The following is a 26369-nucleotide window of genomic DNA, read 5'->3' as shown; positions in this document are numbered from 1 at the left end:
AATTACACCTGGAGTCAAAATTCTGTCACTTCTGAGAACAGATGTCTACATGTGTTATCAGAGCGGGATGTGGATAAGCAAGATCTTCATATCTGTCAGTCTTACAGTGGTTATCTGCCTGCAGTCATTACATGGCCCCAGAGATGATACAGAATTCCTAAAGCAGCCTGAAGGTGCTTCTGTTACTCTGAATATACAGGGAATCTGGGGAGATTGCCTGATGTAGCTATGGCCTTTGAAGTGTGCAAATTCTCTTGTGTTATGTACCCCATAGTATCTACTCTTAGCTTGATATACTTCACAGTTATTGCATGTAACTATGACTCTAAAAATCTTGGAAAACTTGAAAAAGCCTGTTTTGTATTTGGACCGACACCATCTCCTGCTTAACTTCACTGGTGGCTATTGTTCTAGTATGTTTGTTTTGACATGTTGTATTACTGTGTTTGGCATATCATACTTACCTCGCTGTTGGCCAATGCCTTGAGATTCCAACCTAAAATAGATGAGAAGCTTCAAAAGCTATGGAGTCTATCCTTGATATAAAACCTTCCTGTAATGTTGACAAGAAGTTAATCTCTAATGAACGTTAAATGTTCTTCAACATACCTGAAGCAAGGAAAAAAACCAACCACTAGGCAGGAATGGGGAGAACCAAGAAGGTGAGTGCCATCCACTATAGGGGTGCTTCAGGGATACACCATGTGTTTACTTTTTATTTCCTCAGACCATCTCTTGTTTTGTCCTCCTTTTCTCTCTCATATTTGAGAACATCTTCTCTGTCAGAACATGCTCAAAGCATTGGGTTTCCCTTCTGTGAACAATTGCTACATGTGGGTGCTCCTTTCCTAATGAAATTGCTAAATGCACAGTTGTTCTGATGATGCAAATCTGTTAATTCAGGTTGAAGCAAGGTCTGTTTCATCTTTTTCCACTCTGTTATCCTTATTCAAACAAATGCTGAGCCTGCAAATCCAAGAGTGAAAAGTATGCATCGTTGCTCAGGTTCTTGGGCTTCTATGTTTGCAGGTGGTGAAAGTGATCCTTTTTTTATGAAGTATAGTCATGTCTGCCTGAGTTCTACAGTGCTGTAGGATCTTCTGCATCATCTGCTTTTTTTTTTTTCTTCCTTCCATCATCTTCTTCTTTTCATCAGCCCCTTGTTTCTCTTTTACCTATAACTTGTACTTGGTTCCTTGAACTTCCTTCTCATTTTGCTTTCTTTTGTATCATGTTCTTTCATATTACATGAAACAGCTCCCTAGTTAAAGCAAATCCAGTTCTTTTTTTTTCTTTCAGAAGAGATCCTCAACCAACCTGTTTGGGTAATAAACAGAGTCCATTTTGTTGTCTACATGCTACACTAAATGTGGTTGATTGTTTTTGTTGGTTTTTTTTTAAACTGAACTTTTCCTTAGGCAGTGACAAACTGTTTTGCTGCTGCTATGTCTAATGCTATAATGCACAATGTGACTTTCATAGGACAGTCAGAATGATGTATTATCTTTTGGAATAACAGGACCCATGGAAACTAAATCATGAGTTCTACAGGTTTGTTAGACCTTGGAAATGCTCCTTTAGTGGTGACAGATACAAATTGAATAAGCTTATATTAATTCATCAACAAATAATAAAAAGAAAGTTCTAGCAGGGATTGTTTAATCTTGGTTTTAAACAGTACAGTTAGTTTCTTCTGATGTTAAACTCCTCATTCTCACCCTGTAAAACAACTTTATTCCTGTGTAAGTGAGTCTTGATGGTACTAGCATAGTTTAATGTATTTTGTACTTCAGTGTTTGTGTCCCAGACAAGGTCCTCATCCTTTTTTCCTTCTGGCTTATCTGGGGCATGATTCAAAATCCTCAAAGAGACAGCCTCAGGCAAGTTCATTTTTATGATCTTGATTTATGAAGCACAGAAGCTTTTTGTGTTTTTTTCATACACTACTAAATTTAAAAAATGATAAACAGTTCTGCAAGCACCAACAATCCGTGGACTTGTACCTCTCTGTCAGCATATTCAGAGGAAGCAATTGCATTCACAGAAAGAATGGTAAAATTGACTCTATCACATAGACTATGAACAGCATTTTAATGGCATTTTAGCATTCATCAGAAGCTCTTAGCTTTGCAGTCACTGTTGTTTTTCTCCCTGTTTGCATTTGTGCTATAAATCACTGCTTTTAAAATGGATTTAGAAAGTATTTTGCTGACACTGTCAGCAATTAAACTGTGAACAATAATTCCTCAGGAATTATTAAGTTATATAAATTAGTCTGATTAATTAGTGAAACTAAGGCAGAGAGTAGTACAAGTAAGATGAACTGTATAATGTTGGAAGTAAACAGAAAACATGAATATTCACAAGGCAAATTCAATGGATGGCATAATAAAGCAGTTTATCTTCATGTATAGAATATGAGTTTCCTTCATTTCTCTGAAACACTGAGTATAAGTGACTGTTTATACAACCAGGTCATGTTTTTAGGGTAATTCTGACTATTGCCATGTCTGTTGTATTATGGAGCTGGGGTGAAAGGCAGAGGGAATAGTCGGTTGCCGATGCATGTAAGTAGATGGTCTTGTGCCTCAGCATTGCCTACAAATGATGAGCTGTGTTTGTGAGAGCGTCCCTGGGATCCCAGGAATTATGGAACAGATTTCTAAGCTACATCTGAGTTTAGAGAATTTCCTTGTTTCTGTGATGTGCAGGAATTCCTAGGAGGGATTATCACTTGGATGTGAGGCTGGTAGTTGGTTAGAAAGATTAATGCGTGTTCTGGGATTCCCTGATGTAGCAGGGGTCAGGATCTGAAGGAATATGCATTTAGGATGGCTGCATATTGCCCATGCAGGTATTCAGGCTGAAACTTGGAATACCTTCTTAGAGAACTGCACTTGCATTAGTGTGCTTACCTTGTGCCTAACTTAACCAGATGCCAGCTTTGCACTGACGACACCTCCCATAGGCAGTTGTAGGGATAATACGAATATTTAAAAATACTATTTAGAAAACTAATCACCTCATTGAATGTTCTTGGAATTTGCCCATGTGTTCTTCACAACTATCGTGTTCTACAGTATAGTGTATTAGCCATGAGGCTGAGGTATTTATGACTTTTTAAAAAAAGTCAGTAGAAAACTAAACTGTTGGACTGAAGGAGCTTTGAAGTTTTCTCCACTTTATGCTGCAAGAAAACCATAGTTCCAAAAGAGAAGCGAGTTGTCTGATTCTTGGCCACATGCCTATGAAAGACTGTTGAGGTGCTGTGCTGGATATTTGCTGTTGGACCTTAGACCTGCCAAGCTTGGTAAAATATCAGGATTTTGTTCTTTTTGTTATCCTGATAGACACTGTTGCAGCTTTTGAGGCTACCAAGGCTGAGGTGTTAGGCACGTTTTGAGGATTTCCTATCACATGGCAAGCTCAAGCTTTCTGCAGCTGTCAGTCATCTTGACAATTCTGACTTCTATGACATGAGTCTCTTGACACTAAAGCATCTAGAGGTGTGAAACATTCTTGAGAACTTCACTTTGGGAGGAAGAAGAATACTATATATGCAAGGCTGTGAGCCTGTAAGTGTGGAAGGAGTGAGGGTCAAATGGCAGAGTTGAGAAAGTCATGGATGAGGAGCCATAAACATTTCTTTTCAGACAATGGATTGTGGCCAACAGTGAGTGGGAATAAATGTGAGTGCTGGAGTAAGAGGAATGTAATATATTAAATGTTTTTACATTTGTTTCTTAAATGAGTTCTGCTGTCAAATGCTTTCAAATATTTTTCTCTCTCAAAATGAAAATTAACATCAGTTTCAAAATAGAAATATTACCATACATTGATCTGTTTATGAGACAACATCATCTACCCTGTCTTCACGTTTATTTAGATGTTGCTGGAGCTTTCTAAACGTTTTTTGAATTACCTACTTGAAATATTGTCTTTATTAACCCTTTTCTGTAATCTAGCGTTGTCATGTCAAGTGAAGTCTTTAATTTGGATAAAGCTGCATCAAAATTGTGGACTTAGTTTTGTACCATATGAAATTGAAAATTTTTACACCCCACCCTCCCAAATCCCATTTCTTGATTTGATGACTCTCTATTCTTTATTTCATTTAATATCAAATGACTACTGATTTTGATATGTTTGGGGTTTGCTTGCTCTTAGTAGATAAATGAAAGGGAAAGATTTTGTGACGTAATATTTCAGCAGGATTCTAGACATCTACAGATATACTTGGATATCACCAAGACAACCTGAAAGCCTAATTATTCTTGGTCTCTTGCGGGAGTGATGAGCATACTCTGTAATTCTTGGGCTGCATATAAAGTAAATCTTGCAGGAAGTAGCAGAAAGGCCTTGAAATCCATGGGTATTAAAGTCTCTATGGTCTTAATGAGAGAGTTTAAAGGCTGAAACTGCTGTGGAGTGCTGGGTGGTCCAGAGGGAAGCTGTCCAGCTGAGCACACCTGCTTACTTAGCAAAAGCTATTGCATTGAAGCAGAAGTAGGAGAAGTCTTAACTTTACCTGCATGTTCCTCAGATCCCCATGCATCTTTGGTTATTTCCCAATTAACAGAATACCTGGAAGAATGTAGTGTTCTTTAAAAGACTTTTTGCATAACTGATCACTGCAAAAGTTTTTATCCAGCTTCAAGGGATACCTTTTAAAGCTGCAGAAGACGTGAACCAACTAATAGGATTTCTAGCTCTGCTGTAAGGAACTGATGTGACTAACCATGGTGGAAGCAGTTCTTTTAGTGTTCCAGTTGCCCTTCCTTAAGGGAATCTTCCCATTGTTTAAGGCAGAAGCTTCTTTCCCCTACCTGCAAGTAACAGTTTCAAGGCAGAGAACATTATGGTGCTATATATTTGGAGACCTGAGGTCTAATCTACCCATTTCCTCCCTGTGATTTGTATCCACAGCATTTCATCCCACCGGAAGGAATGGCAGAAGATGAAAATTCAAGCCTCTTGACTCTTTGTATTTCCCATGGATTGAAAAGGGTGCTGAGATTTGTATTAGAAAGTAAATTTCAAGTTTAAAATCAGTTTTCATTGGAAGAAATTGATTTGAAAAATTGATCTGATAACTCATGAAGATTTTTGGTTGCTGAATAGTATGCATACAGACTGTGGGAATAATTTTTTTCCTAGGTTTGATATGGATCTATGGAGGTTCTTGCTTCAGGGTGAGTGAATTTAGAAACTGATTATATTTTTAGCATTTTAGACAAGACTTGCACAACAGTACAGAAAATTATTTTTCACTTTTGCCCTGTTGTGGGAGACTGGCTAGCTGAGAAGGGTCACATAGACATGGGTCAGCTAGCCCAGCAAGAGCTCCATAAGCGCCGTACTCAGCTTATCTAGCTGCCAACAACTGCAAGGACGTTCTGTCCTTGAAGGCAGCTGTGGTCCAACAACAGAATGTCTGCGATAAGGAAAATATGTAACCATAAGAAAGGAACTATGGGCGGAACTGACTTTTTAGAACTAACCAATAATGAGCTCACATTTTGCAATATGTATGAGTTAATTATGTGTGAGCATAAAAAGAATGATAGTGTGTCTAATTAAACGTAGCTTGCTGATCACTCATGTTGAGTGTCCATGTCTTCCCTCCGTCGCGACAAATGGCGCCCGAACAGGGACCATAGGGAGGGCTGGACCTGCGAGCCACGCGTCCACGGAGCCCGGGTACCGGTCCTAAAAGCAGGGCAGGAGGCCAAAGGGACTAATCCCTGCGCCCGGGAGCACCTATAGAGAGTCCCGCCGGCCACGCACCGCCGAGGTCTTGCAAAGGCTGCAGCAGCGCTGAGGGAGGTATGGATAGACAAGCGGCGTACGATTTGCTCAAATGCTTTTTAGAAAAGCGGAGCGTTCAGGGGATAGATTGTAAAAAGGAGTTGCCCGATTTATTAGCGTATGGAGTAGCGAGAGGTTGTTTTGATAACCCAGATACGGTTTTTGAACACGAGGAGTGGCGTAAATATGGAGATAAATTGTTTGACGAAGTTATAAGCGATAATAAATCAGCCAAAAAGTTAATGAAGCCGTGGCGGGCAGTCGCTAATGCCCTGCTGCAGTATAAAGCGGAACAAAGAGCGGCCGCTGCCGCCTCGGAAAGGCTGGGGGGGTCAACTGGAATGAGGGCGGCTACTTCCCAGCAAGGGCCACTTGACTCCCCTTCGGAATACCCGTTGCCTCCTTCAGTGCGTACGTTAACTGTCCCACAGGGAGCGGCAGGGACATGGGACCACCCGACTTTTTCCCCCCCCACTCCCGAGCCCCCTCCCGCCCCCCCGTCGGGGGATGAGGAAGCAGGCGAGGGAATGGAGTGTAAAAATCCAGTGGAGAGCAGGGGAGGTACGAATCCCTTTACGGAGGGTCTACAAGTCGCCCGGACTAATCCCTGCGCCCGGGAGCACCTATAGAGAGTCCCGCCGGCCACGCACCGCCGAGGTCTTGCAAAGGCTGCAGCAGCGCTGAGGGAGGTATGGATAGACAAGCGGCGTACGATTTGCTCAAATGCTTTTTAGAAAAGCGGAGCGTTCAGGGGATAGATTGTAAAAAGGAGTTGCCCGATTTATTAGCGTATGGAGTAGCGAGAGGTTGTTTTGATAACCCAGATACGGTTTTTGAACACGAGGAGTGGCGTAAATATGGAGATAAATTGTTTGACGAAGTTATAAGCGATAATAAATCAGCCAAAAAGTTAATGAAGCCGTGGCGGGCAGTCGCTAATGCCCTGCTGCAGTATAAAGCGGAACAAAGAGCGGCCGCTGCCGCCTCGGAAAGGCTGGGGGGGTCAACTGGAATGAGGGCGGCTACTTCCCAGCAAGGGCCACTTGACTCCCCTTCGGAATACCCGTTGCCTCCTTCAGTGCGTACGTTAACTGTCCCACAGGGAGCGGCAGGGACATGGGACCACCCGACTTTTTCCCCCCCCACTCCCGAGCCCCCTCCCGCCCCCCCGTCGGGGGATGAGGAAGCAGGCGAGGGAATGGAGTGTAAAAATCCAGTGGAGAGCAGGGGAGGTACGAATCCCTTTACGGAGGGTCTACAAGTCGCCCGAGAAAGGCAGAAAACGTGGCGGCAGATAGCAGAGAGTGCTATGCTTGAGGGAGACCGAGAGTTTGCCGCCAGTGTCGTGCATGAGGCTTTTCTGGCTACGTGCTCCCAGCTGGATGCGCAAGGGAATATTACCCTTACTCTTTGGAACTTGGATTGGAAGCTGTTAACTCAGCTGCGATCCACAGTGAATGAGTCGGGACTGAAAGGGGAACCTACAAGGCAAATGTTGGACTATATTTGGGATACTAATATCTTACTCCCGGGCGACATACGCAGTATAACAAAGTTGATCCTGACTCAACATCAACAGCTATTATTTAATGCGCACTGGCAGACAGTCTGGATAAGCGATAATAAATCAGCCAAAAAGTTAATGAAGCCGTGGCGGGCAGTCGCTAATGCCCTGCTGCAGTATAAAGCGGAACAAAGAGCGGCCGCTGCCGCCTCGGAAAGGCTGGGGGGGTCAACTGGAATGAGGGCGGCTACTTCCCAGCAAGGGCCACTTGACTCCCCTTCGGAATACCCGTTGCCTCCTTCAGTGCGTACGTTAACTGTCCCACAGGGAGCGGCAGGGACATGGGACCACCCGACTTTTTCCCCCCCCACTCCCGAGCCCCCTCCCGCCCCCCCGTCGGGGGATGAGGAAGCAGGCGAGGGAATGGAGTGTAAAAATCCAGTGGAGAGCAGGGGAGGTACGAATCCCTTTACGGAGGGTCTACAAGTCGCCCGAGAAAGGCAGAAAACGTGGCGGCAGATAGCAGAGAGTGCTATGCTTGAGGGAGACCGAGAGTTTGCCGCCAGTGTCGTGCATGAGGCTTTTCTGGCTACGTGCTCCCAGCTGGATGCGCAAGGGAATATTACCCTTACTCTTTGGAACTTGGATTGGAAGCTGTTAACTCAGCTGCGATCCACAGTGAATGAGTCGGGACTGAAAGGGGAACCTACAAGGCAAATGTTGGACTATATTTGGGATACTAATATCTTACTCCCGGGCGACATACGCAGTATAACAAAGTTGATCCTGACTCAACATCAACAGCTATTATTTAATGCGCACTGGCAGACAGTCTGTCAGGAGTCGGCAGCAACGGTTAGGGCACCAGGGGACCCCCTATACGGGGTCACTGTTCAGGAGTTGATGGGTCTAGGGCCTTATTTTCGAGCAGAAGCACAAGCGTTGATGGGGGCAGAAAAGGCAAAGGAAGCAATGAGATTAGCTAGACTAGCTCTCGACCGCATAAGAGAGCCCGGAGGAATCCCTTCATATATGGGTATTAAGCAGGGAAGGGAGGAGCCATTTGGTTTGTTTATCGATCGAGTAGCAAACGCCATACAGGCGGCCGGGGTGCCTGACTATCTCAAAGGCACTATGCTAAAGCAGTGTGCTATACAAAATTGTAATCTGGCCACACGTAACATCTTGGCTACATTACCAGGGACATGGACTATCGAGGAAGGACTAGAAAGAATGGCACAGGTACCGGTGGGGTCGCAGGCAATGTTAGTTGAGGCAATAAAGGAGTTAGGGAATAGTTTAAAGGAACACGCGCAGGCTATGCAGAGCCAGGTTTTGGCAGCCCTTGCTCCTTTGCAAACCTCTGCTGGGCGGTCAAATGCCCGCGGCCCACCTCATTTGAGGTGCTTCCGTTGCGGCGTCACCGGACACTTGAGGCGGGACTGCAATGCCAGCTCCGTGTGGTGCAGGAACTGTCGATCTGACACTCACAACCAAGCTGCCTGTCGTCGAGCTGGATCGGGAAACGTTTTGGCAGCCCTTGCTCCTTTGCAAACCTCTGCTGGGCGGTCAAATGCCCGCGGCCCACCTCATTTGAGGTGCTTCCGTTGCGGCGTCACCGGACACTTGAGGCGGGACTGCAATGCCAGCTCCGTGTGGTGCAGGAACTGTCGATCTGACACTCACAACCAAGCTGCCTGTCGTCGAGCTGGATCGGGAAACGGGACGACCCAGCGGGAAAAGCCGCCCCGCGCCGACACAAAAAGCGGCTGCCTGTCCAGCAGCACACAACCCCTTCCTCTGCGGCCAGCCGCAAGCGGAAGCCTCGGACTGGACCTGGCAACAGCAGTAGATTGCACCCTATTGGACTCGAAACCTGTCAGAATTGCTACCGGCACACAGGGACCAATCTGTATTAATGGACAAGCCGTTGGAGCACTACTTATAGGGCATTCATCTGCCACTATGCTGGGACTTAATGTTTTGGTGGGACTGATTGATAAGGACTTTTACGGAGAGATTCAAATTATGGCTCAGACGCTGTTCCCACCGCTTTTCATAGCTAGAGGCACTAAGGTGGCACAGTTGATTCCCCTGCCACATCTTGCGGGGGCCCTTCAACCGCTGCAAGAGCAACCTCGAGGGCAAGGTGGTTTTGGATCTACAGGACAAATGACCTTGCTAACTATCGGCCTGTGCCAACGACCACGACGATCGGTTACGGTGCAGTACGGCGACCAAACCATCTCACTTGTTGCACTTTTGGGTACTGGTGCCGATGTTTCTATAATCATTACAGGGAAATGGCCGGCTCAATGGCCAACATACCCGACCAATGCCACAGTTGCGGGAGTAGGGGGATTGACTCTTGCTCACAAGTCACCCCTTTTGCGATGGACTATAGAGAACAAGGTGGTAAACTGCTGTGTTTCTATTATCCCACTGCCTGAAGGGGTGCATGCTCTGGTAGGACGTGATATCCTGGCACAGATGGGAATGGTCCTTACTTCGGACCTCCCTTTTTAGGGACGGCCATTGCTTGGACTTTCCCGATCCCGCTCCGATGGAAATTGGAAGAACCAGTGTGGATAGAGCGGTGGCCGCTAAAAAGGGAAAGTCTGGAACAAGCACATGAACTGGTCCGAGAACAATTCCGCCAGGGTCACCTGCGTCTATCAACAAGCCCCTGGAATACCCCCATCTTTGTTATCAAGAAGAAGTCGGGAAAATATCGATTGCTTCACGACCCGCGAGCTGTGAACAAACAAACGTACGACATGGGGGCATTACAGCCTGGCCTACCCAACCCGGCTATGATACCGGAAGGGTGGCATCTGCTCATTGTGGATTTGAAAGACTGCTTTTTCACTATTGCCCTGCATGAAGATGATAAGCAAAGATTTGCCTTTACCCTTCCCGTGATCAATCGAGAAGGGCCGGACCAGCGCTTTGAATGGACGGTCCTCCCGCAGGGAATGCGAAATTCACCCACCTTGTGTCAGATTTATGTTGATGCCGCCTTGCAGCCACTGCAACAAAACTGGGCCTGTACTCTGATCTATCATTATATGGACGATATTTTACTGGCCCAACTGATAACCTTTTCCGCGCAACAAAAGCAGGAACTAACAACGCAGCTCGGACAGAGAGGTTTAGTAATTGCACCAGAGAAAGTACAGGAGACGAGCCCCTGGAAGTACCTAGGATGGCGTATCACCGATACGACAATCCAGCCTCAGAAACTATCCTTGCAGCTGGATATTCGGACTCTCCATGACGCCCAATGGCGGTTGGGTGACCTGCAGTGGCTTCGACCTGTTACAGGCATCCCCAATGAACTACTGAATCAGCTGCGTCCCCTGCTGCGGGGAACAGATCCTGCGACGCCGGTGCAGCTTACTGAGCATCAAAGACAAACGCTGCAACAAATAGCTTCTATGGTAACTACGCGTTCCACACACCGGCGTGTGGAAGGTCTGCCCATTGACTTGACTGTTTTATGTGGTGAGCAGTATCTTATGGCAGCCTTAACTCAGCAAAAAAATAAAAACGAAGGAGAAGCAGGGGTCCACCACTATCGTATTGGAATGGATAGCCCCTCTGCTACAACCATGGCGGACAATACAGGAAAAAATTGCCATGCTAGCAGATCTGATCAGGAAGGGTCGGTGCCGTATCCTACAGGTGGATGGCACCCCGCCAAGGACAATATGGGAGCCAATAAAGCAAATTGACCTGGAATGGTACTTCCAGAATTCCAAGGAGCTACAAGCTTGGAGCGGCACTGGTAGCTGGTAGCTAAGCCACTGCCGTCACCCATCCTGTCGTGGGTGGAGAACCTGGATAGTTAAGCCGATGTGGTCCAGCCAACCGATCCCGCAGGCTCTCACGGCCTTCACCGATGCAGGCCGACGTTCCAGGACTGCTGCCGTAACTTGGAAAGATGGACAGGGATGGCAGCATCAAATCTTGCAGGCACAGCAAGGGGACTCTCTACAGACGCTGGAACTTTTCGCTGTGGTCTGCGCTTTATGCAGTTATGGAATATTGTCCACCTCACTGGCATTCCCCATTCCCCCACCGGGCAGGCAGTAGTAGAAAGAGCCAATGGAACTCTAAAGCGTTACTTGGAGAAGTTTAAGGACATTGTAGACACAAGAGAAAGGGTCCAAAAGGCCCTCTTTGTACTTAATCATTTATGTGTATTCAGGGACGGTAATGATCTGCCTATTGTAAGGCATCATGCAGGATCTGAAACTCTCAAGCTGCCACACATGAAAGTGTTGTATAAAGATGCAAAAACAGGACAATGGGTGGGTCCTGCAGAGGTGGTTTACGTAGGACGTGGTTATGTCTGTGTTTCTACCGCCACAGGTACCATTTGGGTTCCCAGCCGATGGGTGAGGCCTGCTGTCAAACACACTGACGACCACGGCCTCGCCTAAGGACGATGAGGGACTCCACAGAAGGGTACTACTTCATCTGCATCTGGCATTTTAGACAAAAGGTGTAAGAATGGCATCAAAATCCCACAGTTATGGGCTGTTAGCACACAAGACTGGCACAGGCTACGTCACTGCTTTAATAATATGTATCCTCATCAAAAGCAAGATAGGGGGCACTGCTGTCAGAATTACACCCTGTCAGTTGTTTACTTTATCTCTCTATTTTTCAGTGTCCCTAGAAGATGGGCCAACTATAATCCTGTATATTTTATAAGCCAAGTTAGCCTGTCTGCTTTCCATAGAGAAATTCTTATTTGCCTGTCAATTGACTTTTCTCTGTCCAGATATAATCTTGGTTTTACAAGTTCCTGCAAAGCTGTCAATAAGCTTTCAATAAATAAAATTGTTAAAATGATCTGTTACTTAATGTCTGTGGAGAATCCAGTATTATATGAAAGATTTTGAGATTTGAGTGAAGTATAAGAATATTTTGAAAAGTTCCAAAAGAAGAGAGGATAAACTCCCTCATCTTGATTGAAATATTGCTTGTAACTCATTTTGCAAACTCTTCCCCGTCTGCTCTGCAGATATTTTAGACTCTTCCTCTCAGAAATACATCATTGACAAAACTGATGTTCACTTTGTGAAACACTAACTTTGATATAGCTGCCCCTCCTGACAAAGACCCTCTTGAAGTTTTGTTACTTACTGCATTTGTCTGCCTTAATGGCTGACTTCCTAGCATTGTCTTGCTTTAGAAAAAGTCACCTAAGAAGCCGTTTTTCTGATGAGGTTTTGGAATTGCCTGAATAGTTTTTCCTTCTCTGTTTATGCTGATACTAACTTTATGGTGTCTGGTAGTTTTAATTTAACACAGCTTGAGTAACATTTCCCTTCATCCTTCTGCATGGTTTACATTACTTTCATTCACCAGATAATTGTTGACCATTGTACTGTGGCCATAGCCGTGATAATTTGTCAACTCTCTAGACTGAACTGAAAGTGCTGAGTCTTCAGGTTTGAAGCTGTCTTGCTATTTTATAATTTGTGCTGTAATCCATGCAAGAATGAATTGAAAAGATCCTGTAAGATTCTTCATCTTTGGAGCTTGTCAAAGATCTGAAGTGATGGCCTTACGTCACTTCTGTTCCTAGGAGCGAAAGACGTCTGCAGTAGCTAGAACAGAGAGTACCCAGAGTACAAAATATTAGTTGGAATGCACACATGAACTTCTTGGTTTGCATTTGTTGTACTGAGCACTGATGACTATTGATGACAGTGTGCCAGAGGCTGGATATCAGTTCTTGTGTTCAAGGCATGCATTGTAATTAATTTTCTGTCTAAATTCTTGAGGCCTCGTCCCGTATTTAAGGTCTTTCATGTAAGACATGAGTAATAATCCTACAAGACTAATTAGAATATGCCTAAGATGCAAAGGCTGAATTTCATAGCTATTTGGACTCCAGTGTTTGCTTCCAATTATTGTAAAGTATAAAATGAGAAGACTTAGTTTTCAGATTCACGAAATCAGAGTTATTTAACATTGAGTTGTTTCATCCCTGACTTCAGTGAAGCAGGGTTCACTGTGGTTCAGTGAACAGAAAACAAATAATTTTTTTAATCTTTGAAACAGATTGAGGTAGGCTTTAGAAGCACATAAAAGCTTCTTTCTTACCACCTTATTTTCCTTTCTAGCTTTTTTTGTGAAGAGTTAAAATTTAATTTCTGAGGTAGAACTTGCACAAAAATAGTAAACGGGATAAAACATTCTTTCATTATACTTTACATCCAGATCACACCTCTCTTCGTGTCATCTGAAGATGCAGCTGTTCTTTCAGATAGTTGATTCATGTCACCCACAATTAAAACGTCCTTGCTATTTTAAAAATGCTTCTCAGCATGTCTGAAAAGGTTTTCAAAACAATGGCTTGTTCATAGTGAGAGAGAGGATTGTAATGCTTTATAGAAGACAGATGCAATGAGTTGATTAGAAAAATCTGGTTTTATCTGCTTTCAGATGAAGTCATATATTTTCTTGTATCTTGACAGTTTGTTTAAAACCAGATCTTCCTGATTTGGAGCCAGACATGGTCAGTTACTCTGCATTTGTGATTGCTGGGTTGTATTATATTATATTTTCAAGTACATTTATACTGATCTGGTTCAGGTACTCAAAGATTTGCAGGCCAAACTTCCTAAAATCCAGACATTTGACTATTGATAAAGAAAGTTGCATTCTTTCTGATACTACTTAGTCCTTTGAGGAAAGCAACATCATGAAGTGTGTTCTTGCTTACTCAGTAATGGTTGGGGATTTAGAAAATATTGGGGGAAAAAAAACAACTTCTGTTCATTCAAGCTGATGAAATTGTCACAACTCTTAACATCGTAATAAAGTATCAGCACTAATTTTAAGCTTCTTGCTGCCTTCTGGAATTCACTATCCCAAATTGGACGCATAGGTATCATGTACAATGTGTGGGGAGGGTTCCCCAGCTTGTGAGCATGGGATCCTGGGGTATAAACTCCTGACTAACTGACTAACAGCTGTATTTCAGCACTGGTACTTGTTGGGATCCTTCCCTTTTAGGGCTGCCCAGCTACAGACTGTGGCAGTGGGTTTTGGTTGTGGTTCAAACCCCACACTTTTTGCCAGGAAGCTGCCTGACAGGCAGTAGTTAGACCACTTACTGGAGTACTGGAGAACACAATCCCATTCCCTTTCTCAGGGAAAGTTCCTGACTGCAAAGTTGCTGATGTTTTTGTGGTGTGAGGTTTTTTTCAGTTTGAAGCTGTTCCTCTCTTGGTAGTATAAGTTGGTGTTCACAGACTGGATGTGTTATTGTTTGTGGATGGAGGGTTATATAGATCCTTGTTCAGTGAAGCAAAAGTATGAACTGGAGCAGGAACTGGAACCCCTCTTGCTGCCCTAACCAGTAGGATTGTGGTGTATACTTCTAGGTTTTGGCTCACAGAAGCTGTTATTCCATTCGGAACTGCAACAGCTTCAGTTGAAGAGTTTTGGATTTCATAGCAACTGGTAGGTTAGAAAGATCCCTGCAAGCTGGACTGTTATAGCAGTTGAGTAGCTAGAACACCTGCCAGCAATAGTTCAAATGAAAAGACTTGCATATTTTGGGGGGTTTGAACTGTTTCAAAGCATAATTCACAATTAAGGGCTGTGAATGTCAAATGAGGGAGACCACCTTTTTTGCAAGGCAGAAGCAAGACACCTGAATTGCACTGTTAGGTGGGTTTAGGGTAAAGCTGTCTATTTTGCTTTTTCTATGATGTGGTTAGTGTGAGGAGATTTGTTAATCCTTCCTAAATATTTGAAAACACCACCTGCGTTATTAAGGGAGCAACAGAAAAAGTCCTCAGGGCTTGTGTCGTTTGTTGCAGTTTCAAGATGTTTAAAAATTGAGTAGCACAGTTCTAAGGATTGCTGCATCCAGGTCCTTTGAAAAGACCAAAGTGCCTAAATTCAATTAACATTTGATCTGGTGCACCTGTGCCACTTAAGCCTGAAGACTTTTTCCTCCTTTGAAAGGACTAAGCCATTTATCCCTTTCCCATTATCTGTTCTGTGCACAAATGTCCTCAGTGTGATTGTCATCGTATTCCTTGGAGATGGCTGCGAGTTGGTGTGGCAAAGGGTTTATGACAGTGGTGTGAGTTTTACAGGAGGACTTCTAACAGGTGAGTGCTCTTTGCTGCTCTTTGAATCCCAACTTCATGTTTGATGAAACCTTTAGTAAACATTAATGCCAGCTATTCATGAGTTGTGTTCATACACTGAAGCTAAAAAAATACCAAAAAGGCTTAAATTTAATTTTGCCTGCACAGGAGAATAATGCTCAACTCTGTAGACCATTAATGACTTGATTGGTGCATTGATTAAATTTGGTGCATTGTGCTAATACGGATCACAAAAAAAATCAACAGATATATGGCTTTGCATTGGTCGTACATCGAAATCCAATATATTTTATCAAATGTAATTACTTTCTGTGGTTTTTTACCTGCTTCTGATATTATCTTAGAGAATAATTCTATTGAAAGAATCTGCTTTCAATAAAATTTGAATTAAAAATATTTAGCATCACATATCAGTAACATGCTCAAAAGTACATCTACCTTACACTAAATCAGTGTGCATGTACTCAGTAAGAAAAATCTTGATTTTTCAGATCACTGGGTTGAAGCACTTCTCTACAAATTTTAAATTAAAAACTTTTTTAGCCATGAAGTGTTTTTCAGGTATATTATACTGAAGATCTGTTTTTAGTAACTTTATCAATACAATTAGTACATTTCAGGTAGGACAAAGTGCTGTAAGTGGTGGTAGATTCCAGTTTGTATTCCCAGATGGGGGCAGCATTTCGTTAAAAAGAATCAGGCTGTCCTGGACTGGTAATTAAACTGTTCACTCTGATGAAATTAGATAGGCTCTCAAATCAGACTGATAAATCTGTGGTTAATAACACGTTAGTCAGATCAGCATGCCCTGGAATCACTGCTGTTGATCAGTTTGTCTGTCTTTACACAGTAAATTAATTTTAACCCAGGATTCATCAAAGAGGAAACTTTCATGAGGAAAAAAAAAATCAGAAAAACTAAGGAAACCAACCATGCTTCTTTCTTTGTTAGCCCTAGTAGATAATTTCTTCTTAAAACTACGCTGGTATTGGTAATCCTATCAGGAAATTAATTCTTGTTGTTGCAAAATAATTTTATCTTCAAACGTCACCCTATGTTTCCCCAGGATTTCTTATTGCCAGTAGTTGATTATGTAAAGAATTGCAAGAAACAAGGCTGGGACTGTGGAGATTGAAGGTGACTGAGTTTACTGCCAAGAGCCTGCAAAAACATCGGCTTCTGGGCTTTGTCTCTGGTGGTGCATTTTGGGGTTTTCCACAGAAAGCGAGGAATTCCCTCCCCATGGGTCAGACAGGTGTTAATGCACACTCACCTCCTCTGTGAAATGTAGTCATTTGTACTGCATGGAGTACAAGGGTAGATAAAGGAGGAATTTGTAGCGGATTAAATCAGGCTTTTAGTTCAATCAAACCAGTTTGCAGCTGAATGTTATAATCCGATTACCTGACATAGGGAGAAAAATTGAAGCTTGCCAAAAGACCTCCTTGGGTTGTCTTCGTTTTCAGTTTCTCCCAGTTGCTGAATGGTTTCAGATTTACGAAAAACATATCTCCCCCTCCTTCCCCCCAGCTACCTCAGAGTTGCACACTGAAACTTAATGAAACTGTTAGTATAATGCTATAGAATTATGGTGCTGCTATTCCTGCAAAAGCAGTAAGGCATTTGGTCAAGATGCAGTTAGAGTGAGGAAAGATACTTTTCACAATTATATCTTGAAAACTCAATGAAATGTTCTTGTAAAGTTACTTAGCTGAAAGTGTCTGGCAGCAGAGTCATATATTTAAAAATGCTGTATTTTGCTTTTTGCTTTTTTTTTTTTTTTGCAAAAAATAGAAAGAACTTCTGTCTGCTCGTACTTCCAGATTTCTTATTTTACAATGTTGACCTTGGCTATTGAATGTCTGCCTGCTTGCTTTCTTTTGGGTTTATAACATTGTGGTTTCTTAATCCCTGAGTCCTATTTCTTCTTCTGCCACATTTCCATGGTCCATTCATGCCAACTGGCTTGTAAAGTTATCAAAACTCTTTTTATGTCTTTCATAGCAGCAATCGTGCCTGTCTGTTTTCCATGTGACTATGTAATTTTATAAAGACATATTAATGCTGAACTCTTCCTCCTTACACAGCAAGCTGACAGTTTACAAGTGACAGATCTGTTGAATGGCTTTGCAAATAGAAAAAGAACTCCAATTAACTGAATAATTGCTTCAGAGGACCTTTCGTGTCAATAGGAGTCTTTTCATAGAGTGCCCATGACCTTTGGATCCAGCCTATATAGCCTGTTAAATGCCTTTAAAACATTGTAAGGGCATAACTAAGTATTGCAATATTGCTGTATTCCTTGACAACATCTCCCTTTAAAGTTATAACATCCTATTATCTGAAGTAGCTTTGAGTTCTAGACAATCTTGATTTGCCATTCAAAGTGGGGTTTGTCCTGTGGGAACAGTGGGCCAATCGTGGCAAAACTTTTTACCACTGGCAGTTACAAGTGCTTTCTAAAACTATCTCAAATTCAGTGATCTAAAAGATGAATCTGTCATCTTAAAAAGAGCCTTCCTGTTAACCGACCTTTTCTCTCTCTCCCAACCAAGAGGAGGAGGAGTGAGTATTCAGAAGGAAACTGCTACAGTTATTTTTCTCTTTTTACTTGGATTGGTGTCAAATGCAATGTGGTCAATGTTGCTTGTATGCTATGGGAATACTGCAGTGCCAGGGGTGACAAAACCAGAGGGATGCTGTTGTGAAACCAGCCAGGACTGAGCCTGCTGTACTGGGCAGGACAGGACGGTGATGTAGCTCACTTTGGTAATTGCATTGCTTTGGATAAAAATTGTGAACTTTTCTCTTGAGGGTTTTGTGCTACAACAGGGAAAGGAAACCTCTTTAGGATTAGAAAATGCAAATATTTGTTCAAAGACTTGAAAGTTCTTTGAGCCTAATGCAGTTAGATCCCCTTTTAACTAAGCCTAAAGTCTGGTGGTTTTTTCTCATACAGCCGAGTAGGCTCTTCTACAGTCCACCAAGCAACTGTTTGGTTTGTCTTTTATTTATGAGAACTTTTCTCTTGTCCTACGAAAGATTTTATTTGGGCCGCAGGAGAATCCTTCTTTTCTTACTGAGGTAATCTGAGTAATTTCTGCTAGGCTCTGTGGAGTTCCTTTGAATTTTTCAAGAACACAGAGGAAAACAAAACCTCAGTTAGTCAGTCAGTCAAAGTCAAAACAAAACTACAAAGCTGGTGTCACTGACCAGGTTTTTAAAGGTAGCACCAGTGCCAGCGGCTGTTTAGAGAAATGTAAAAAGGATGTTATAAAGGGGTTAAAATAAACATGGCATTTTAAAATAAGCAGGTATACAGATGGCAAGTTCTTGATGTGGCTAATGATTTGAAGAAGTGTGAAGGTAAGAGCATTGTGTTTAGAACAAATAGAAACAGCAATTATTTACAAAAACAACAACAAAAAAATACAGTTGCAAATTGGCAGTCACAAGTCTCACAAGACACCCATTCCAAGGAGCTGCTGATGAATTATTAAACTGAACTGTGGCCCTGAAAAATAGGTATTATCATTTTTAAAGAAGAGAGTGGGGAAAATGACACCTCTTGAATGATCTGAAATAAGTATTATAGTGATCAACTTTGAAAATATGAAAATATTAGGAAGATACTGATTCATACGTTTGTACATCCATTACATGGTTTAACGTAAATGTAAAGAGGTTTCTAATTAGTTCCTTGTGCAGTTGTCAGGCTAATTTTTATTTAGCATTACACTTTCGGCCTGTGATAGAACACCAGTGATTACAGGTAGAGACTTAGAGTAAAGGAAATAATTTGAAATGCACTGAAGGAATTAAACAATTAGGTATGTGCTAAATGGCCTTTATCTTGGGACTAGAACCGGGCAAAGGACTCATGGTGAAAATGTTTTTCCTCAATGTTATGGTTTATTTTGTGGCGTTTTGTTCCATAAAACACTTGGAAAAGTTTTATTAATCTGGAGAATTAAATAATAAGGTTGAATATCACTTCTTTTAGGAAACTCAGTAAGACACTTTGGGCATGCATGTATCTGGAAACCGCAATGGGCAAGAGGATGGAGACAGAAGAGAAAAAAGGGCAAGGGAGCAGGATGGAGGAGAGACAGGAAAAAAGGGAGAGCCAGCTAGACGGGGAGGTATAGCAAGAAATGACTGGTCAGGCAGCAGGACAAAGAAATAAAGACAGAAAAAACAGGGACAGGAAGCAGGACAGAGGGAGAGTGAGAGGAAACAAGGAGCAGGACAGAGGTGGAGAAAAAAGCACTGGGGCAGAAGGACAAAGAAAAAAAAGGCAGGAAGAAGAATGGGGGATAAAGGGGGTGTGGGGGGACAGGATAAGGAGCAGAGAGACTCTGGGAGTCTCTCTCAGGAGCAGGGAGGGGGCCAGGGAGAGCCCGGAGGCAGAAGAGGGGCGGGAGGGTCTCCCCGCAGCTCTCCCCTGTGGCGCTGCCAGGGGAATTTGGCGCTTCGGATGCTTCTTTCTCCTCCGCTCCTCCCTTCCTCTTCTGTAACTCGGGTCGCCTGGCTGTCCTCCGCCTGGGCGAGCGGGCGGCTGTCCGACAGCTCTCACCAGCCGAGGTTCCCCAGACGCGGGGCCTGTGCAGACCCCGGGGCAGGAACGGGCCCGCAGCCCCGGCGGGAGGGAGGGGAGAACGCCGGGATGCAGTACCGGGCGGCGGCCACGGGGCGGCGACAGTGGCGGTATCGCCAGGCCGTTACCGGCGGGTGGCAGCGCGGAGCACGGTGGCGCCTGCGCGGCGCTCCACGGGCAGTACCGCATCGTGACCGCCGGGGAGGTGTCCGGAAAAACTACATCTCCCGGCATGCATCGGGGAACGCACGACATGGCCGCCTAGCAGCCGCGTGCCGGAAGACTTTATCTCCCGGCATGCCCGCGGGGAACAAAATGGCCGACGGGTGCGCCAGGAGTACGGGTGGCGGGGGGCAGCGGCTGTTACTGCCGGGAGCAAGAGACAGGAGGAGTGGGAGCAAGAGAGGAGCACAGAGAGAGAGGGGAAAAGCGGGAGAGGGACAGAGGAAAGAGAGAGGGAGAGGGAGCAGGGCAGAGAAGGAAAAATAAAGGGCTGTAGCAGGATGGAGAACAACCCCGGGATGGGCAGGAGGACAGAGAGGAGTCACACAGAACAGGGGCAGGGAGCAGGACAGAGGGACACAGGGAGAAACGATGGGACAGGGAGCAGGACAGAGCCATGGAGAAGAAGAGGGAGCAGGTCAGGAATGGCAGGGAGGGAGAGGGACAGAAGGACGGAACAACAGAGGGAAAGAGGGTCAGGGAACAGCATGGTCATGGAGAGACAAGGACAGAGATAGAGAGACAAAGAGGGATCCAGGGACAGAGAGAGAAAGAGATAATGGCTATGGGGGAGAAGGAAAGAGAGGAAGGGAACAGCAGAGAGGGATGGAGAAAGAGGGGTGGGGAGCAGGACAGATTGTAACAAGAAAAGTAAGATGAGGGAGAAGGATTGAGGGGAAAGGATTGAGGAGCAGAGACGGGAAGGTACAGGGGAAAGGATAGTGAGACAGAGGAAGAATAGGGTCAGGGAGCAGGACAGACAGAAAAAGGAGAGGAAGAAGGAAGGAAGGAGAAGAATGGGGACAGGGAGTGGGACACGCGGAGAGAGAAAAGTAGGCCAGAGAACAGGGGAGAGGGACTGAGTAACAGAGAGATGCAGATTGGGACAAAGAGATGGGGAAGGTAAAAACAGTGATGGTTTTGGCAACCTGTCACACTCCTGCTGTCACTTCCACGGCCTCAGAAATGAGACATGGCACATGACAGAGGAATGGGGGAGTGAAAGAAAAGGTGCAGAGAACTTTTTAAAAAGAAGAACCAAGAGAGAGCAAAATAGTGATGGGGAATGGCATAGGGGTGGGAACCAGGACAGACAGGAGCAACAAGAGAGGCAGGACACCTGACAGAAAGTGAGAGGAAAAAGGGGATGGGAAGCTGGATGTAACACATCATGTTAATATATGTATCTATCTACCCAGAACACAAAATTGGTCTCGAATCTGGTCTACGGTGGAGAGCAAGCCTTTGACTGCTTTGGTTGTCTGGCTTTTAAGTCTTGTACCTTCATGTGCCATGAAAAGGGAAAAGACATTCCTATGTTTTGTGTAATAGGTTTATCTTCTATGTAAGTATTAGTATGTTGCCTTCCCCTGCTGCGATTCTTGGGTATTGTACAGTATTTTCATTGGCCATGAATAAATGCATTTGAAGAGTTTATACTATTACTGACTTCAGGTACTTACCCTACTGGAGGTGATTCCATTTTTATAGTCTCTGAGTTTCCAGTATTTGAAAGGAAAATTAATGGAGTAAATGCAGGAGTGTGCAGTTATTACCAACAGGAGCAGCATTAATAAGCTCCATGTTTACTGGCTTTGTGCCGAGTCTCTGCGAACAGCAACGTGGCAAGTGCTGGGCAGTGAACAATTGCACTCTTGTGTTTTTCACAGATAGGAAGACCTATGGCATACAATGCTCCAACTTAAAAGCACACACAAGGAAGAGGGGCAAAAGGATCTTTCTTTCCAGCACTTCTTTATGGAAAGCCTTGTTGGTGATACTTCAAAATTGGAGGAGAAAAAGAAAAATCTGTGCTTCCAGGGAAACTGAATAGTTAATTACTTACTACTTTTCCTACCTTTTAGATGCATTTAAGGGGTCCAAACCCTGAAGAACAGCAGCATTAGGCACTGAGTAACATATGGCAAACTTGAGGGTGAATGTGAAAAAAAAAAACCTCACACCAAAATTTAAAAAAAAAACCCTCAGGAGTGGAAGGTGTATACCTTAAATCAAAAGAGCAGAGATCCAGTAGAGGGTTTAATTCTTGCTTTTGCTTTCATTGCAGTGCCTAAATGCGTATTCAAGGCCCCAGGTCAGGGAAAAGCTAGATCCCTTCAGAGCTAAGTAACTGCATCCCTCCTGCACTGCAGGGAGCACGAACTGGGAGCCCTCTGCACACCAGTTCTCGTTGGCAGGTTTTTTTCCCCTCCCCAGTGAAATCATATCCAGTATACTATGTAAAGTGAAGGCGTGCAGAGAATAGTTAACAAACCTTGCATAATTCTACAGAAAACGGATGCTTGTTACTCTCTTTAATGTAACTACGCAAATTCTGAACAATTACAGCAGAACAATAGCACACCCCTTGGAGGCTGGTAAATTTCAAGAGGTGTGTTGGGAAACAAATGCCAGTGCCAGGGAAAAGGTAGGGAATCCCAAATTAATGTATTTCTGAAGCTATTCGAACCATTAATTATATTAGGAATTAGCAAGAAAATTAGAATTAGCAAGAAAAAACCAAATAGATAATATTTATATTTAAATAGTTAACCAAACTTATGAATGCATACATTTTAGGTGTTTTCTAGTGTGTGATTAATACATATTTTAACTGAAATATTCTAACTGTAATTACCAGACTGTTACAGACAACTGTGACTGGGCTGCAGGTATTTTCTAGCAATTAGAACATTGCTATTTTTATGAAGACTAATCCTAATTCTAATTCTACAATTTCCTTAAGGGAGGCAGCAGAGAGGCAAGTGCTGATCTCCTCTCTCTGGTGACCAGCAATAGGACACGAGGAAATGGGATGGAGCTGTATCAGGGGAAGTTCTGACTGGACATTAGGAAAAGGTTCTTCATGGAGAGGGTGGTCAGTCCCTGGAATGGGCTCTCCAGGACAGTGGTCAGGGCACCAAGCCTGTCAGATTTCAAGGAGCATCTGGACAACACTATTAGTCATATGGTTTAGTTTCAGGTGGTCTTGCAAGGAGCAGGAGGTTGGACTTGATGATCCTTCCAAATCAAGATATTCTATGATTCTATAAATCTAATAATCTTTACATATATTTATAGAAATATAGACAAAATAATGTAAAAACCCACTACACTGGGATATTTCTGTTTCTAGAATTGGCAGTGCTTTTTCTGTGCTGAATTTTGCAGTGAAGCATATGGGGACTGCAACAGTGGACAACTGACAGAGTCAAAGAAACGTAGGGCAGTTGTAACAACTTTTAAGGCAGGCAAAGAGTGACTGGAGTCTCCTCTTTAGAAACGGCAAGCGTGTGTGAGTGGTTGTACAGTAACGGTCTGCTTTTCAGCCTGACGTGGTTATATGTGTATCCTGACACTGGTTAAAAAGCCGACAGGTTAAGCTCAAAACCAAATTCTTCAGAAATGTTGGGAGTTAATTCTCCATGGGTTTTCTCCCCAGCATACTACATTAGCAGTAATAAAGAAGCCAAGATACCATGTTTGTTGCTAGCTTTGATGACGGTATCAATGCTACTCATTTTTGTTAGTCCATTAACTGTGCTACACAATAAGAAAATCACTTTTATGCACAAATACATACTCTGCAGTTGGGAAACGGTGGAGAAGAACAGAGCTACGGGAAGAAGAGGCAATCTTATATCTTAAGTGGATAGCTTGAGCCTACTCTATTGTGTGAGAATCTAGGTCAAACACTGGTAAAAGGGAGGGCGGATGAGACAGACAGCAGGTGGTGGACTTTCACTTTTGTAAGACAGGCAAAGTAATATCTAAGGTTAATCAAAGATGCCACAGAAACAAGCCAAATGTCATCTCAGAACATGATACATGCCAAACAACCCTGCTAGTTTTCAAAAACTATCTAAAATTGGTCATTATAACTGCTTGCAAGTAGTTTGTAAAAAGGCTCCAATCAGGCAAACACCGTCAGGCACGGTGCTTTTTCTTATACTTTTGGCAGAGAAAAAGAAAAAAAAGAGAAAAAAACTGACAGAAAAGAGGGAAGTAACAGCTGCATAGTAAAGTAGAGAGGACAGCTATATGCCTAGTACTGGGTACATTCCTTATTCTAACAGAGTGTTTGGTATTTGAACACAAGCTGTGACTTTTTCTTATTGTCACATTAGAAAGGGTAAAGAGGGGAGAAAAAGTGGGGAGAAGGAGGGGGGGGGAAGAGAAGGAGCAAGAAAGCAAATGTATAAAACAGATACTCAAGTCTATTCAAATATATTACTGTTGCCTACAGCCCATAGTACTACCCATGATCCATGAATAATTTCTGCACTAGCCTTTTACGTGTGATGAGCCTCTCCACTAACAGGAATATATGTAGAGCTGTAGCATGTGTATATATACACACACACATCTGTCTCCATACATACAATGTGGATCCCTCCAGCAGCTGGGCTCAGACACTCAGTCTGCCCAGTAGCTGCTCCTGGATCCCACTCTCCCCAGTTCGTGGCATCTGAGCATACAAGGCCCCAACGCTGAAGCACCACTCCAGTTACTGGTACATTCTTTGTGCTGGTTTGCTCTTCTTCAGTCTGATAGATTAAAAAATCCTCTGTACTAGGATACAGAGATGATGCACTTCTGTTACTTCTAATCTGAAATCTCCTTGTCTGTGTAATGGGATAGCTCTGCCCCTCCTAACAATTGTGTTGCTCTAAGGTGTTCTGTAATTTTCACCATGGTCCAAATTATCTTCTTGTTTTTCACAAATGTGCTGCAATCTGCAAATAAGACCTACACATTTCTGTTCCAGCTGATCTATACTTGTTACTTACTGGTTATTGTGTTATCTATAATCTTTGTCCACAATGACTCGAAACACCTGTTGAAATGAACGATAAAGACATGGGAGAAAACAGATTGTTGAAGCATCTGATCAGAAACACACCTGACGAGGTAACAGAGATTCAATGCATATTTATTTTAGTTTATAGTTTTATTAAGTTTGTTATTTAGGTCCATATTTAATTTATAAACTGGTATATAATGTTCTGAAATGGCAACGATCTCTAATGATTTTTAGCCTGAGATTTCCAGCGTGTATTCTTAGACTAAAATCCTTTCTGTAAAATGCAGGTTCTCCTTTAAACATCCATTTCCTAATAGATGAGAGGGCAAGGGTGCAGACAAAAGCCACAGCTGCGTGGCCGCAGAGGTGACTGTCGGATCTTCCTGCTCCCCATTCAGCCCTATGGGTTCGGGCTGTCTACCTGCCTGTGCCTACATGAGCAAATGCCTGCCTATACGTGTCTATACATGCCTATACATGCCTATACGTGCCTGGACTGCATGGGCACACCTGGGCATGCCTGGCAGCACACGTGCCCGGTCCCACACCTGTGTGCGCAGGTGAGGGGGTGCAACACGGCCCCGGCCGGAGGGAGGAGGCCTCCAGCCTAGCACCGCTGCTGGGGCCGGTTCCCTGCTGGAGGCCACCCTGAGCCCCCACAGCCGGAGCCGTCCCTCCGCCAGAGTTGCTGTCCTGCTCCTGGGCACGTCTGCGGGCACTGCTGGGCAGGTAACCCCCCGTGCCAGCCACCCCCCGTCCAGGCAGGGCTCCCCTCGCGCCACAGGCCCAGCATGGCTGACCGTGGAGGCCCCTCGAGGGCCTGTTACCCAAAACAAAAGCTCTGGAAACCAGAAGCGGTTTAGAGAGGAGATACTGCTTTATTTGACATCGGGTGCTTGGTGGGAATCCACAAATCTAGCACACCTTGCTAGGGAAATTAACCCATTATTTATACACAACAGATTCTCATTATTCCACCTACCTAATATGTAACTCCACCCAGGCTTACATAGTCATTAGGAACATGCGTATTAAATTTTGCAGCGGTGGCAAAACACTTCTGCGCAGGCGTGAGCTCCTCGGTGGCTGTTTGGGTAGGGATACCCTTCCTCACATTATCCTTGTAAGGTATTGAGTCATCTCAGGACAGTAAAAGTTTACTCTAAGTTTGCCAACTTCTTGAGGATGATAAGGATGTCCTTTGAAGTAGCCACAGTTCCATCTTAATTGGTATAGGAGTACATACTTTGACATGTGTGAGAACCTTGAGGTGATTAACCACTACTTGTT

General features: G+C 43.8%; 2 protein-coding genes across 3 annotated transcripts in view; both read left to right on the top strand.

The window, feature by feature from the left end:
- Positions 1-26369, top strand: part of M1AP (meiosis 1 associated protein) — a 66275-nt gene that overhangs the window by 5994 nt on the left and 33912 nt on the right. The window lies entirely within an intron of this gene.
- On the top strand, positions 6500-12172 carry LOC106888600. Its single transcript, XM_014942942.1, has 2 exons — positions 6500-8690; positions 8886-12172. The coding sequence occupies exons 1-2, from the start codon at positions 6500-6502 to the stop codon at positions 9836-9838; spliced, it is 3144 nt and encodes a 1047-aa protein (XP_014798428.1). The 3' UTR covers positions 9839-12172.

Source organism: Calidris pugnax, unplaced genomic scaffold (genome assembly GCF_001431845.1).
Source record: "Calidris pugnax isolate Ruff unplaced genomic scaffold, ASM143184v1 scaffold15, whole genome shotgun sequence".
In the NCBI taxonomy this organism is placed as follows: Eukaryota; Metazoa; Chordata; class Aves; order Charadriiformes; family Scolopacidae; genus Calidris; species Calidris pugnax.
The sequence above is the reverse complement of the archived record's forward strand: the minus strand, read 5'-3'. Positions and strand labels throughout refer to the sequence as shown.

Bases quoted from the DNA above. Each gene is read 5' to 3' on its own strand.
- LOC106888600 (XM_014942942.1), top strand. From the start codon at position 6,500: ATGGATAGACAAGCGGCGTACGATTTGCTCAAATGCTTTTTAGAAAAG. The intron at 8,691-8,885 runs ATGCCCGCGGCC...CTGGGCGGTCAA, and splicing joins AACCTCTGCTGGGCGGTCAA to ATGCCCGCGGCCCACCTCAT.